We start from the raw sequence: 13,630 nt of genomic DNA on the forward strand, positions 1-13,630 counted from the left end.
CATGGCATACCTAGCATGATTCATTGCAATTTTATCAGATTATATTATTTTATTATTAATACCAAAGTGTCTCACAATTTCATGCAGTCTCACACTTGCTAAACTAGTGAATTCCCAGGACCAGTTCCCCAGGTCCTTGAAGATGCCAAACATTGTGCTTATGAGGGATTGAAATACCCACATATCTGCTGGGAACACACACACAGACACTGTGTCAATCTGTACCCCTGTGTTCACTCTTCTAGAAAATTATGATCAATTTTGTACCCAGTATGGCTTGTGAGGTATCATTAGAAAACGCATAACCTACTGAATATTATCCTCCTGTTAAAATGTGTAGTAACACTGTATGTAAAATTGTGAGATTTTACAGTATGATATTACTGAAAAAGTTACAGTTCTGGGGAACACCCACAGACCAGTTCCTCAGAGACAGCAAGGCAAACAGCTGGTCAAACAGCCATTCTCCTGCAGGGGGAAGGTGTGAAGACATTAAGGGCTGGTCTACACTACGGGGGGAAATCGATCTTAGATACGCAAATTCAGCTACGTGAATAACGTAACTGAAGTCGAATATCTAAGATCGGATTACTCACCCATCCTCACCGCGCGGGATCGATGTCCGCGGCTCCCCCTGTCAAATCAGCAACTCCGTTGGGGTTGGTGTTGTTCCGGAATCGATATAAGCGCGCTCGGGGATCGATATATGGCGTCTAGATGAGACGCCATATATCGATCCCCGAGCAATCGATTTTAACCCGCCGATACGGTGGGTAGTCTAGATGTAGCCTTACATTCCATCACAGGGACCTATTGAGGCTGTTGTGGAAAACGACCACAGGATTAATATTTGAATCAGCTCAGCCTGAGGCTCTTTTCTTGGTTACAAGCACGCAGGGGGCGACAGCTATTGGAATACTGTTCCTGAGCTAAAAATCACACAAGCCTTTTACAGCTTAAAACCACAAACAATGACACATACGTTGCACGTTAATTTCCTTATTTGGAATATATTGCAAAATATGATGCAGGTCAAAAGCAAGCTGAACAATCAGTTTTCCATATTTGGCCTTTCCTGTTATTTTTATTACACCTGGTGATATGGGAGCAAGACTCTCCATGTCTCAAGAAATGTCACTACCAACCTAGGCCATTTTCACATGCTGGGGTGCAATCCAGATCAGCGAGGAGTTGTGTCATCTGTAATCCTGGGTGAGATTCAGTGTTCTGCTGCTGGAGCTCCCCTGTCTGGATACTCCCAGCCAGCGTTCAAGGACGCACTGAGTGTCTGTATGATAAGTAACCCTGGACTGGCAGCTCTGACTCCAGCCGCCTGCTTGTTACACCCCAAGCACATTCTGGTTTGGGTAGAGAAGGCTCAGGGTTTGAGAGAAGGCTGGGGGTAGGAAGCTTCTGTTCATTATGCTGGACCTAACCCCAGTTTTACTTGAGTAAAGAGGAGATATTTGACATTGTGTGATGCTGCTCCTGTGCTCTGTTCCCAAAGTGTTCTGCAGCAGAGGAGGGTCTCTGGTAGTATGTATGTTACTGGCCTATTGGGGTGATGCTGAAACAGGACAGGGTACAGATGGCATTGTGGGGGTGGCATGAACCTTCACTCTTCATTTCCCCTTCCAAGAACAGAAGGGACAGGAATCCTTACCCAGCAAGACCATCGTCTCATAGTTCCCCTGCATGACATCTCTGTAGAGGGCTCTCTGAGTGGGGTCCAGCAGAGTCCCCTCTTCCCTGGAGAAATACACAGCCACCTCCTCGAAGGTCACCGGCCCCTGAAAGAGCAGGAGTCCAATACTCAGTACCTGCTGACCCACTCACAACCCCACTATTCACGGAACAGCAGCACCAGGGAAATGGAAGCTCCGGGAGGCACATGTTAACAGAGTCCCACCCCACCTTGCTTACAGCAGCCAGGAGGCATCAGAGGGTAGAAAGAGAGAACCTTTGTGTCTCCCATCTGACAGACAGAAGCAGGGTCTTCACATTTATCACATAGCTACTAGCCAGAGCTTAATATAGGAGATGGGGCTGTCTCTGGACCCTGATAGTGGCTCCCTGGTAGGAATCCAAGCACTCTCCAAATAAAATATATGGAAGAAAGGGGAAGTCAATCATAAAGAATAGAAGTTAGAAGGTCAGAATTGTAGTGCCCATTAACAAAGGTTTAGAGAAAATAGAGCCTATCAAACTAACGGGATATCCTTATTGGATGAGATCAAAAGTTTGGTTGCAGCTAATAGTATTGATGTAATATACCTAAACTTCCGTAAGGGACATGACTTGATTAGCACAATATTTTTACTAAAAAAACTAGAATGATACAAAATAAACACGGCATACATTAAATAGATTAAAAACTCTGATAGTAAATGGGGAACCATGATCGAGTGGATTTCTTTCTAGCAGGTTCCTGCAGGGATTGGTTCTTGGCCCTGTGCTATTTAACATTCTTATCCATGACTTAGAAGAGAGTACAAAATCATCACTGATAAAGTTTACAGTTGCCACAAAGATTGGGGTTGGTGGTAATTAATGAAATGTCAGTAGATTCAGGCTCCATCGCTGAGAGTCTGGGAAGTTGTCCCAGCCCTGGCTGGAGGGTTATTTCCTGTTCCACAAAGAGGGGAAGTTCCATTCCCAACTCCTGTGCCTTGAAATTAGGACCTATCTGACACTACACCCCCATATTCATCATAGTGGTATGATTATAATATGATTAGGACATAATTATGATCTATTTTGTAGAAGATGCATCATGTGTGGTGTCACTGGAAAAGTTCTGATTTGCTGAATATGATTATCCTATTTGTGTGCACATATCATGTTCGTATCTGAAGTTATGGATATTGACTCTGTATCTGTATTTCAAATGTGCTTACTCTGGGTAACACCCACAATGAGCCTTTCAGGTACAACAATGAAGAAGCCAGACAGTGCTGATGGCTCAACAAAGACAATGGACTGTGGAAGAGCTTAGCCTTCCTGTGAATGTTTCAGCCAGCCTATGAGTCATGGCTACTATGACTCAGCAGGGCCTGTGACCAGACCACATGACACTAAACTCCATTTTAGTACCTGTATTTTTCCACAAACTGGACTAGGAACTGAGTTTGGAACAAAAGGTTCCCACCATATGGAAAAGCTACATAAGGTGGGGTGTGACATCATCTCTTGGCCTCATTCTCCACACAAGAGAACTTCTGGAAACACCTGAGAAACAAAAACGGATGTGGGGGAAGTGCTGCTCCCAGGATCAAGAGATTTCTAGCTTGTGTATGGAAACTTGGGGGACTGCTTGTACCATCAGTCAGGGTGAGAAATTGCTAATTCAAATTCTATCCATCTAGTATGTTAGGCTTAGTCTGAGTTTTGGTTATTTGCTAAATAATCTGCTTTGATCTGTTTGTTATCACTTATAATCACTTAATCTATCTTTCTGCAGTTAATAAACTTGTTTGATGCTTTATCTTAACCAGCGTATTTTGAGTGAAGTGTCTGGGGAAAATCTCAGCTTGTTGTGCACATCTGTCCCATATCGAGGGGAAGGGGAACTACATTAATGAGCTTGTATTATAGAGATCCCTGTGCACTATAAGATGGTATCATTCTGGATTTATACTACAGCAAGTGTGCAAGGTTGGGGAGTGGGAAATTGGCTCTTGTCTTCTATCTGTCCTTGAGTGGCTTAGGTAACGCACTCAGGTAGCTTAGTTGGCTGCATGGCGCCACCTGCTGTTGTGTTGGGTGATAACAGGCCCTGGAGAGGCTGGCGAAATCTCCAGCAAAGCAGTGTGAGAAGGGCCAGCCCAGCGTGAGGGTTAGAGGACACAGCAGTTCCCAGAAGCTCCACAAACTGCCTCCTGGGGGTGACAACCCATCACGCCCTACACTACACAAGTCTCAGCAGGTTTGTCACATGCTGTCCCCTCCCTTTCTCCACCCGAGATATTTCCTGCTTCCCACCACCTCTAGCAATTCCCACCCTCTTATGCATTTACTGCTCCTCAACCTCCAAGCAGAGCCCGCCACCCTGATAATCTCTTACCTGAGCCAGCTCCATTGCAGCCATTTCCTTGCCCCTGGGAGGACGAGATGATCTGCAGCGAAACATGGATGTTATTCTCTGGCCTGCCGGGGTGAAAAGGGCAAGGTGTGAGAATTCAGACTAGGCTTTTGTCCATTCCACAAGCCGATTCCCCCCAGCTTTTCCCCTGCTAATGCACATTCTAGGTTCTAGCACACTGTGAAGCACAGAGTGACCTTATTCCAGTACAGGCCTAGCCCCCTCCCACCAGGGTGTAACCCTCTGACACATGGGGAAACCCTCCCAGTAACAGTCTCTCTCTTACACGTATCAAGTTTGCGGACAACACCAAGCTGGGAGGGGTTGTAAGTGCTTTGGAGGATTGGATTAAAATTCAAAATGATCTGGACAAACGGGAGAAATGATCTGAAGTAAATAGGATCAAATTCAGTAGAGACAAGTGCAAAGTACTCCACGTTGGAAGGAACAATCGGAGGCCAGAGAAGAGCAGAAACAAAGGAGTCACTTTGGGGGATTCTCCCTGTCATTGTCCCCAAGGCAGCTGTCTCAGGTTTACAAAGGTGTTTCATGTTCCAGCCTTTATACAGTCTCTCCTGGGAGTGCCCCTTTCATGGACTGGGCCTAGTTTTAGTTTTTGGTAGTTAACAATCTTGGTTTATTGTTCATCTAACCAGTATGTGTGGATTGAAGTGTGTTGGAAACTCTGTTTGGGATAACAAGCTGGTGCATGTCATTTTCCGCTGATGAAATGACAGACTTCATATGAGCTTGGGTCGTTCAGTAGCGTGCTGGACAGTGCAAGATGCACATTTCTGGGGGAAAGTTGGGCACTTGAGAATTTGCTGGTTTTCTCCTGAGGTGTAATTCATGAGTGGCTGTCTAGCAGCACTCAATACTGTGTAGCTGGGAGTGAGTTACATGCTGGAGACTGTGTGTTAATTGGCCAAGAGGGGCTGTTCTCGCGGGAAAACAGTGGAAAAGGCACCCCATGCTGGAGGACTGAGGTACAGCTATTTAACAGTCCAGATTGTACTCTGGGTAACATCACAGACACTCATTATGACAGAGCCTCTTACAACACAGAGAAAGTAAATCCATGTCCCAGAAATCGAAGACTCCAGACAGAGGGCAAGTGTCCCTGGCACTGCTTCTTGCTGACAGAGAGGTTCAGAGACAGTGCGAGAATCCTGGGGAAGCTGGGAACAGGAAGCATGGGCTGGCGGGGTTCGGTGGAGAAAGGGAACAGGAAGGGCAGGGATATTACTGAATCCAGGATCTCAGCAGTACTAGATGACAGGATAGCACATAGTGCAGCCCATTGGAAAACACAATCCCAACTATACATACAAAATGATGGGGTCTAAATTAGTTGTTTCCACTCAAGAGATGATCTTGGAGTCACTGTGGATAGTTCTCTGAAAACATCCACTCAATGTGCAGCAGCAGTGAAAAAAAGTGAACAATGTAGGAAATAATTAAGAAAGTGATAGATATGACAGAATATCTCATAGATCATATTTGTAAAAACAGCAAATAAATCCATGATACACCCACATCTTGAATACTGCATGCACATGTCACCCCATCTCAAAAATAGAAATATTGGAATTGGAAAAGGTTCAGAAAAGGGCAACAAAAATGATTAGGGGTATGGGACAGTTATGCCAGACCTAACCCCCAGTTTCACTTGAGCAAACAGGAGATATTTGACACTGTGCAATACGGCTCCTGTGCTCTGTTCCCAAAGTGTTCTGCAGCAGAGGAGGGTCTCTGGTATTATGTGTGTCACTGGCCTATTGGGGTGATGCTGAAACAGGACAGGGTACAGATGGCATTGTGGGGGTGGCGTGAACCTTCACTCTTCATTTCCCCTTCCAAGAACAGAAGGGACAGGAACCCTTACCCAGCGAGGTCACAGTCTCATAGTTCTCCTGCATGACATCCCAGTAGAGGGCTCTCTGAGTGGGGTCCAGCAGAGCCCACTCTTCCCTGGTGAAATACATAGCCATCTCCTTGAAGGTCACCAGCCCCTGAAAGAGTAAGAGTCCAACACTAAGGACTTGCTGCCCCACTCACAGCCCCACTATTTGTGGCAGAGAAGAGTGAATCAAATGGAAGCTCTGGGTGGATCATAGTCAGGAGAGTCCCACCTCGACCTGGCTCAGAGTATCCAGCAAATGCCAGGGTGAGGGGATGAAGAGAGAGCCCCTTATCTCTCCCAGCATATCCATCACCCCCCTACTAGCCACTGACTGATACAGGAGATGGAGCCCCTAGCAGGGTCCAGGGAGAGCTCGCTGGTAGGATGCCCAACACCCTCCTCATTGTGAGGAGCGGGATATGAAGGGAGAGGCAGCTCCAATAAGCCTGACTCATGGGTGTCCCCTTTATATCTCACAGCAGCTGATGGTTAATGAGGTCAGGCTCCAGCACTAGGAGTCTGGTCAGTTTGACTAGCTCCATGTAGGTGGGTTATTTTCTCTCTTCACAAATTAGGGCATTTCCACCTCCAAACCTCCTGGGTCTGTTCCTAGAATCTAGGCCACTTAGTAAATAACTCCCAGCAGGTCTGCCACACCCTGGCCTCCTCCTTTCCCCACGCTGTGAATTTCCTGCCCCGCTCCAACCTCCAAACCAGACTCTGCAAACCTTCCCACCTCTGGTGTATTTGCTCTCCCTTTCCTCCAGCAGGAACCCACCAGCAACCCCCCGATAATCTCTACCTGGACTGACTCCACTGCAGCCATTTCTCTTCCCTGTCCCACGCCAGGCTGGGATGAGCTGGAGCAAAACATTCTGCAGCCTGTCTGGGGGAGAAGGGCAGTTGTGGGCGTTTCAGAACCGGTTTTAGTTAATTTCACATCACAATTCCCCCAGGCCCTTTCCCTGCAGACAGACACCCTAGATTCTGTCATGCTGGGAAATGCTCAATCTGTTTATTACAATTTAGACCTGGCCCCTCCTGCCAGGCTAAGTCCACAGACACATTTTTAACCTCCCTTCTCTCTCCCCTCACCCCTTCTCTGAACACAAGGCTAGAAAAGAGCAGAACCAAAGGAGTCACTGTGGGGGATTCCCTCAGACACTGACCCCACGGCAGCCACACCCCAGCAGGGGGAATATGGAGTCAGGAACTGGCTTTTGCTCTGTCTGATCCTTGTTTTGTTCACTGGAAAGTGGTTCTGCCCCAGGATGCAGCAATACATGTGTCTGGGTGGACTAGAGAGCTGGAAATCTCTCCCCCACATTCATTTCTCCCACTGCCCCTTTCAGTCTCTCCTTCCCCTGTCCTCTCTCCCTGCCCCTCTGGCTGGGACAGTCCCATTCCTGGGGGCTTTGCTCTCCCATGGCTGGATTTCCTCCTGGCAACCGCTAATGGGAGGAGAAATGAGGTGGTGTTTTTGTGCAGAGTCACTTTCTTGCCAGACCCTAGGACATTCCCTGAGGTCTTTCAGTTACCTGGAGACTCTGGCTCAGAATTTAGTAGTAACAGGGCCCAGGACTGCCCTAGGGGGCTAGGACCAGCTGCAGAAAGTCATCCCCTGGGCCGGGCAGAGAAGAAGCTTTAATTAAGGTCACTTCCCAGCACAGAGCCCCACTGGGGGAGCAGCAGCTGCCAAGCCTGGTCTCCCAGATCACAATGGAGGCTGCAGCATCTGACCCAGGAAGCTGAACCCCAATATCCTGAGCAGAGAGGGACGGAGTGTATGAGCAGCTTCCCTCCTTTAGCTCTCTGGGGAGAGCAGCTAATGGGAGCCCCTCCTCACAGGGAGAATGGCTGATCTCATTTGACCCACTGTCCATCTGGAATCACTCCTTGTCTTTCCATACAGTGACTCTGGATTAACAACGGTCTCAATGACACCGGATTTCAGAAAGAATGAGTTCAGAACGCTGTGGAAAAGACCATCGTGTGGCAGTGCTGACTCCCTTCCCACCTCCCTCACCCCCGCAGATCTAGGACAAGGACTGGGGGCAAAAATTTTCCAAACGGAACCGAAAGTTCCTGCAGTTTTCAAAAGAGGAGAAAAGTAAATTCTGTGATTTCACACTAACAGTGTTTGCTAAGTGGACAGAAAGTTATCACAGTGACAGGGCACGTGACTGGGGAATGGACTTGGTGACCTGGTGACTAGGAGCCAGGACTCTGGTACAAGTTGACCAGAGAGAAGGATCATGGTTAGCAGCAGCCCCCAGACACCCCCTAGTACCCAGAGCCCAGACCCCCCAGCCAGGGGCCCCAGACACCCCCCAGCCAGGATCCCATCAGATATTCCCTGGGACGCAGCCCCCAGAGTCCCTGGCCAGGGACCCCAGATACCCCTCAAAGCCCCACCGGCCAGAGAACCCCCACCACACCATGATTGCCAGGTTGGGAATCCCAAAGGGTTCCCCCCACCAAGAGCCCCCAGCAGCCAGGGACCCCCTCAAGGGACCCCCCCCCACTGGGAACTCAGTCCCTCACTGCCTGCCTAGGAACTTCCCCACCCTCCAGAACGATCTACCCTGACATTTGCCTGGGACCCCCTCCTCTGCCCAGTGTGACCCCCTGATGCTTTACAGTGCGACCCATCACTCTGCTTCCCTGGCATGCCCTCACCTAGTGCCAGGGATCCCCTCCCCCAGCTCTGTGCACTGGGCATGGCAACAAAACCAGGAACCAGCGGGGAAGCACAGACAGAGCCCCTGGCACAGAACCAGGCTCCCTCTAACCCTCTGTCCCGCCTCCCCAAGAGACACCCACCCCCACTGTTCTGCAGCCACCAGGCCCCCAGCGATACCCACCTCCAGGACCCATAGCCTCAGGGATGGGCACATCAGAACCACCACCCCCGAAAACCCCAAACCTCCACAACCCACCAACCTGACTAGGGTACCCCCTGCCCAGCCACCCAGAGGCCTCCCCCTACCACAATGCCCCTTCAGCTGCAATCTCCCCACACAGACACCTTCCCTGCCCCTGCAAGTGTTACCTCACAGAGTGTGAGAAGTGGCTAGAAAGTTAACACCACCTCCTGCTGGCCAGTCACACAGGCAGAGGGAGCCTGGGAGTGCTTCTTTAACAGGAGAATGGAAGGCCTGGAGGGCAAGAAAGATCCACGGGCTGTCACTAGCAAATAATGGCCACCATGGATCCACCCCAGAGGCGGCTGCATCTTAGCACATTGGGAAACAACCCATCATATTCAATTAGAAATAAAACAACTAGAGAGAAGTGGGGCAAATGTTTGGGGTATTTTATATCAATCTTTGAGACACGCAGAGAGAACCCTGTCACAAACGACATTTGATAACATGAGAGAAAACCACCAAGATCGGAGGGGATTTGATGTTGCTATTAAATAACTAGTGGAAAAGGGGGACTGTTGGACTGGATTTTATATGACTGTCCAATACATAAACAGAATGTGATGGTCCCCCCCCGGCCACGGGGCAACCATTCACGTGAGCAGCTCAGAGCCCTTTGAGGAGCTGATTTAAGGGGGGGGAGCTGGAAGGCTCCCTGGACAATGGAAGGGGGCCGCAGGGGAATTGGGAAATGGGGTCTGGGCAGTCTCCATGGGGGGATGTGCTCCTCCCTTCCCTTCCCTGCCCTGGCAGAGAACGGGAACCTCATCCCATCCCACTCCAGTGGGAGCCATGTTCTGGGGAATGACCCAGGGCAACAATTTCCCACCCAAACAAGGACAAATCGCTGCAGATAAAATGGGTGGGAAAATCCACCCCCCATCGGAGAGATTTTAAATTGACATTTGAGAAGTATGGAGAGAAAAGGGAAAATCAGAGGCAATTAGAGAGCTGATCATTGGGGGGGGGAGGAGAATCTCCCTGGATTTTATAGCCACGTGTGATAATGAGAGAGAAAAGGGGAAATCTTGAGAGAATGTGTGTGTGGGAGGAAGTGGCAAAAACAGGGACAGGATCCAGTTAACTCACCTCCCTCCCACCCGGGAATGTCCTGGCTGCACAGAGACAGATCTACCCCCCCCACACCCCAGTGACCTCCCCCCCCTGCAACTCCGGCTTCTCCTCCCCCTCGACACCTCCGCCCTCACACCAAAGGGGGGGGGGCTCTGCCAGCGCCTCCCCCTGAGCTCAACTCCTGCTCCTCCCCCCAGCCCGGATTGTGCCCTTTAGCCCCCCACGAACCCTGCCTCCAGCTGCCTGACCCCCCCCCCATCAATTTCCTGCTCTGCGCCCGCCCCGCTCCCCCCCCGCTCCAGCCCCGCCCCCAGCGCCCGGCGGAACGTTACGGCTGGTCCGGGCAGGGGGAAGGGCAGCGGCTTCAGCGGCTGTTACTGGGCATGCGCAGTGCCCGGGAGTAGCACATTGCTATGGGGAGGGATTTAATACACCCCCCCCCCCCCGCCTCGCCCCCCCCGCCGGGCCGCTCCGGCCCGCCCCCCAGGCCCGGGCCCCCCCCCCCCGGGCCCCGCGGCCGCCCCGGCCCCTCCCAGCGGGGCGGGCGGATCCTCCTGCAGCTCCACTGGGGCCGAGGCGCCTTCAAGGCTTCTCCCAGGCTCCCTGGGGCAGAGTCACTTTCCTCCCCGGCCCCTCTCATTCCCCGGGGGCTCCGGGTCACAATGTCCCACCGCCCTTCCCCCGCCTGCAGCTCCGGCTTCTCCCCTCCCGCCCCCGCCCGCCACACCAAGGGGAACCCCCGGGCCCCAGTCTCTGTCCCCACCTGGATCCCAGCGGGGCCGGGGGCAGATCCTGGCTGCAGCTGAGAACAGCTGCAGCTCCCAGCCACAGTGGAGAACCCGGACAGCTGCTCAGCCCGGGCTCCTTGTCACAATGTGCCAGAGCCCGCCCCCAGGAGCTGCCCGCCCCCGGGCTGTGCCAGAGCCCCGCCCCCAGGAGCTGCCCCCCCCCAGAGCTGAGCCAGAGCCCCCCCCCCAGGAGCTGCCCAGTGTTGGGTCTCTGAGTTCCCTGCCCCCTTCTTCCCAGCAAGCCCCCCCCCCCCCCCCCCCCCCCCCCCCTGCTCCCTTCCTGTGTCTGCAAACACCCCCCCCCCGGGGCCGGCTGCAGTGCTCGCTGAGGCTGACTCCAGTGGCTGAAGTTGCCTCCATCTCTGCTTCACCTGGAGGGGGAGAGACAAAGAGAGGAGATGGTCCCAGGGTGTGAAACCAGAATCAGGGGGCAAGGAAAGAAGGACTGTTTGGAAAGGTGGGTTTTTTGTGGGGGGGGGTGAGCCAGAGGGATTCAGAAGAAGTTGGGCAGCAGAGGCTCAGGGAAATTGAGGGGAACCTCCTGGGTGTCTCAGTGTTGGCCAGGGTTTGTACAGCACCTTGCATAATATGGGGTCTGATCTCAGTCATGGTCTGTGCAGCACCTGGGAGCCCTGATGTCTGTTTCCTGATCACAGGCTCTGGGAATGGAGAGAGGGAAACCTCAGCACCTGAAGGTTAATGCAGCCCTGTGTGCAACCCCTGCTAGGGTGATCCGACAGCAAATGTGAAAAATTGGGATGGGGGTGGGGTAATAGGCACCTATATAAGAAAAAGACCCAAAAATCGGGACATCTAGTCATGCTAGTCCCTGCTGTTCTCATAAGGGGTCGGCTTAGAGAGGGTTTGGCTACACTTGCAGCTGTCCAGCGCTGGGAGTTAAAGCTGTCTTCCTACAGCTGTTTAGGGAAAGCGCTGCAGTGTGCTACTAGCACTCTGTCATGGCATTTGCAGCGCTGTTGGGAGTGGTGCATTATGGGCAGCTATCCCAGCATTCAAGTGGCTGCAATGTGCTTTTCAAAAGAGGAGGGTGGGGTGGAGTGTGACACGGAGCGTGGGGGAGACAGAGCGAGTGGATTTTTGGAGCTGACACTGTGTCAGCTCCCTGCCTGGCAAGTTCAAGCCACCCCCACCCCCTCTCATTCACTAAATGCAAATAGCCTTTTTGTTTTTTTCCTCACAGACCAGATAAGCCGCTGATCCAAAACAGACCCCCACCCCCGTGCCCACCGGGCTGCTTCTCTCCTCAAGCAAACACCAGCTGTGGGTGTTCCAAAGGGATCCCCCTGCCTCTGCTCATTCACTGCAAACAGTAACTGTGTTTGGTTTTAGATAAGCAGCTCCGGGAGCCTTGAGCTCACAACAAAACAAACAGAGGCATCACACCAAAACAAAGAGCGTTATCTCTACTTAAAAGCATTATGGGAAGGTTCCGGAGGTCAGTGACAGCGTAGTAAGATTAATCACTGTTTACACTGGCACCCCAGCGCTGCATCACCAGCTCTGTTCTCTTTATTCCTCTCGTCGAGGTGGAGCACATGCAGCACTGTAGCCAGGGAGATACAGCGCTGTATGTGCCTTGCCAGTGTGGACGGGGAGTAAGTTACAGCGCTGTAAAGCCACCACCTGCACTGTAACTCTCCAGTGTAGCCAAGGCCTGAGTTGTAGTAATAATAGCAGCCAAGAATCCGGTGGCACCTTATAGACTAACAGACGTATTGGAGCATGAGCTGTCGTGGGTGAATACCCACTTCGTCAGATGCAACAATAGTCCCATATGGGCTAGTGGTCAGGATTCCTGGTTTTCACCCAGGTGGCCTGGGTTCAACTTCTGGTGTGGGAAGAGTGCAGAGCTTTTGCCCAGAGTGGAGGCAGGAAATGGAAGGGAAATCCTGCCAGCAGGGAGTTAGACAGTGTAGGGAGGGGACCCAGAAGTGGGGGTGGGGCAGTGGGTTGGGGGGAGATGAGGGAAGGATCCCAGCAGTGCGGGAAGTTGACAACCTGGAGAGCACAAGCCTGGAATGGGGACCTGGAAGAGTGAATGTGTCCCTCTAAACCATCAACTGCAGACTAGGCAGGCTTGGAAGAATTGTGTATTTGTTGGTAAATGTCAATTTCTGTGTAAACACACAACCCAATGGCAAAATATTTCCATCAATAATCATCAAAATTGACAGATGGGCAAAGTAAGAAACATGCTGCTTGAGAACTTATCATGTTGTAGGAGCAGCAGTGATCTGTATGCTCTGTATAACCTGTATGCTCAAAAGGTCTGTTAAACTCCCCCAGCTTGTGTCCTTTCCCTCTTTGAATGCCTGTGAAGTGGCTTTCCCACTCTCCTTTGTACCTCCAGTGAATGCCCTTCACCCGGCCCATCTGGCCAGTGGTTCGCTGTGTTACATTCCATCATGCCTCAGGGAGACTGATCTTCATCGCACCGTCCATCGCTGCGCTGTGGGACACTTACCTTAAAGGATCCTGACATCTCCACTGCCAGGCCTGTCCTGGGAGCCTGAGTATGAGTGTGACACCCTCCCTCTCCCTCTTTTGAGCTTAGCTATCAAGCTAATAAATGTGCTGCTTTCTGCCAAACTCTGGGGGGGGGGGCATTATTAGTCCTCTCTAAGCTTACTAACTGACCCAATTTTGGGTAACACAAGCAACATTGTTTGATCTGTTATTGTACCAAAGGGGAAGATGGTTGTCTATAAAGGAGGGGGAAGACTAAATGCCTCTGATGAGAATGGGATTTGAACCCATGCAGGCAGAGCATAATGGGGTAGCAGTCCATCACCTTAACCACTCGGTCACCTCATCTGAGCTGTCAAAAAACGGACAG

At 51.3% G+C, this 13,630-nt stretch overlaps 1 protein-coding gene across 1 annotated transcript; it reads right to left on the reverse strand.

The window, feature by feature from the left end:
• Positions 1-737: 737 nt before the first annotated feature.
• Positions 738-10,792, reverse strand: LOC127039458 (zinc finger protein 560-like). Its single transcript, XM_050933225.1, has 6 exons — positions 10,749-10,792; positions 6,787-6,870; positions 5,967-6,093; positions 4,064-4,146; positions 1,664-1,790; positions 738-819 (listed from the first exon to the last, which is right to left on the reverse strand). The coding sequence occupies exons 2-6, from the start codon at positions 6,856-6,858 to the stop codon at positions 791-793; spliced, it is 438 nt and encodes a 145-aa protein (XP_050789182.1). The 5' UTR covers positions 6,859-6,870; positions 10,749-10,792; the 3' UTR covers positions 738-790.
• Between the last annotated feature and the right edge of the window lie 2,838 nt (positions 10,793-13,630).

This window comes from Gopherus flavomarginatus, chromosome 23, assembly GCF_025201925.1.
Source record: "Gopherus flavomarginatus isolate rGopFla2 chromosome 23, rGopFla2.mat.asm, whole genome shotgun sequence".
Classification (NCBI taxonomy): domain Eukaryota; kingdom Metazoa; phylum Chordata; order Testudines; family Testudinidae; genus Gopherus; species Gopherus flavomarginatus.

What these genes read in the sequence shown, in the direction of transcription:
- LOC127039458 (XM_050933225.1), bottom strand. Translation starts at nt 6,858, where the DNA reads ATGTTTTGCTCCAGCTCATCCCAGCCTGGCGTGGGACAGGGAAGAGAA. An exon ending in CTGCAGTGGAGTCAGTCCAG is followed by an intron (nt 6,094 to 6,786) that starts GTAGAGATTATC and finishes TTACTCTTTCAG; the next exon opens with GGGCTGGTGACCTTCAAGGA. An exon ending in TGAGACGATGGTCTTGCTGG is followed by an intron (nt 820 to 1,663) that starts GTAAGGATTCCT and finishes TTTCCACAACAG; the next exon opens with CCTCAATAGGTCCCTGTGAT.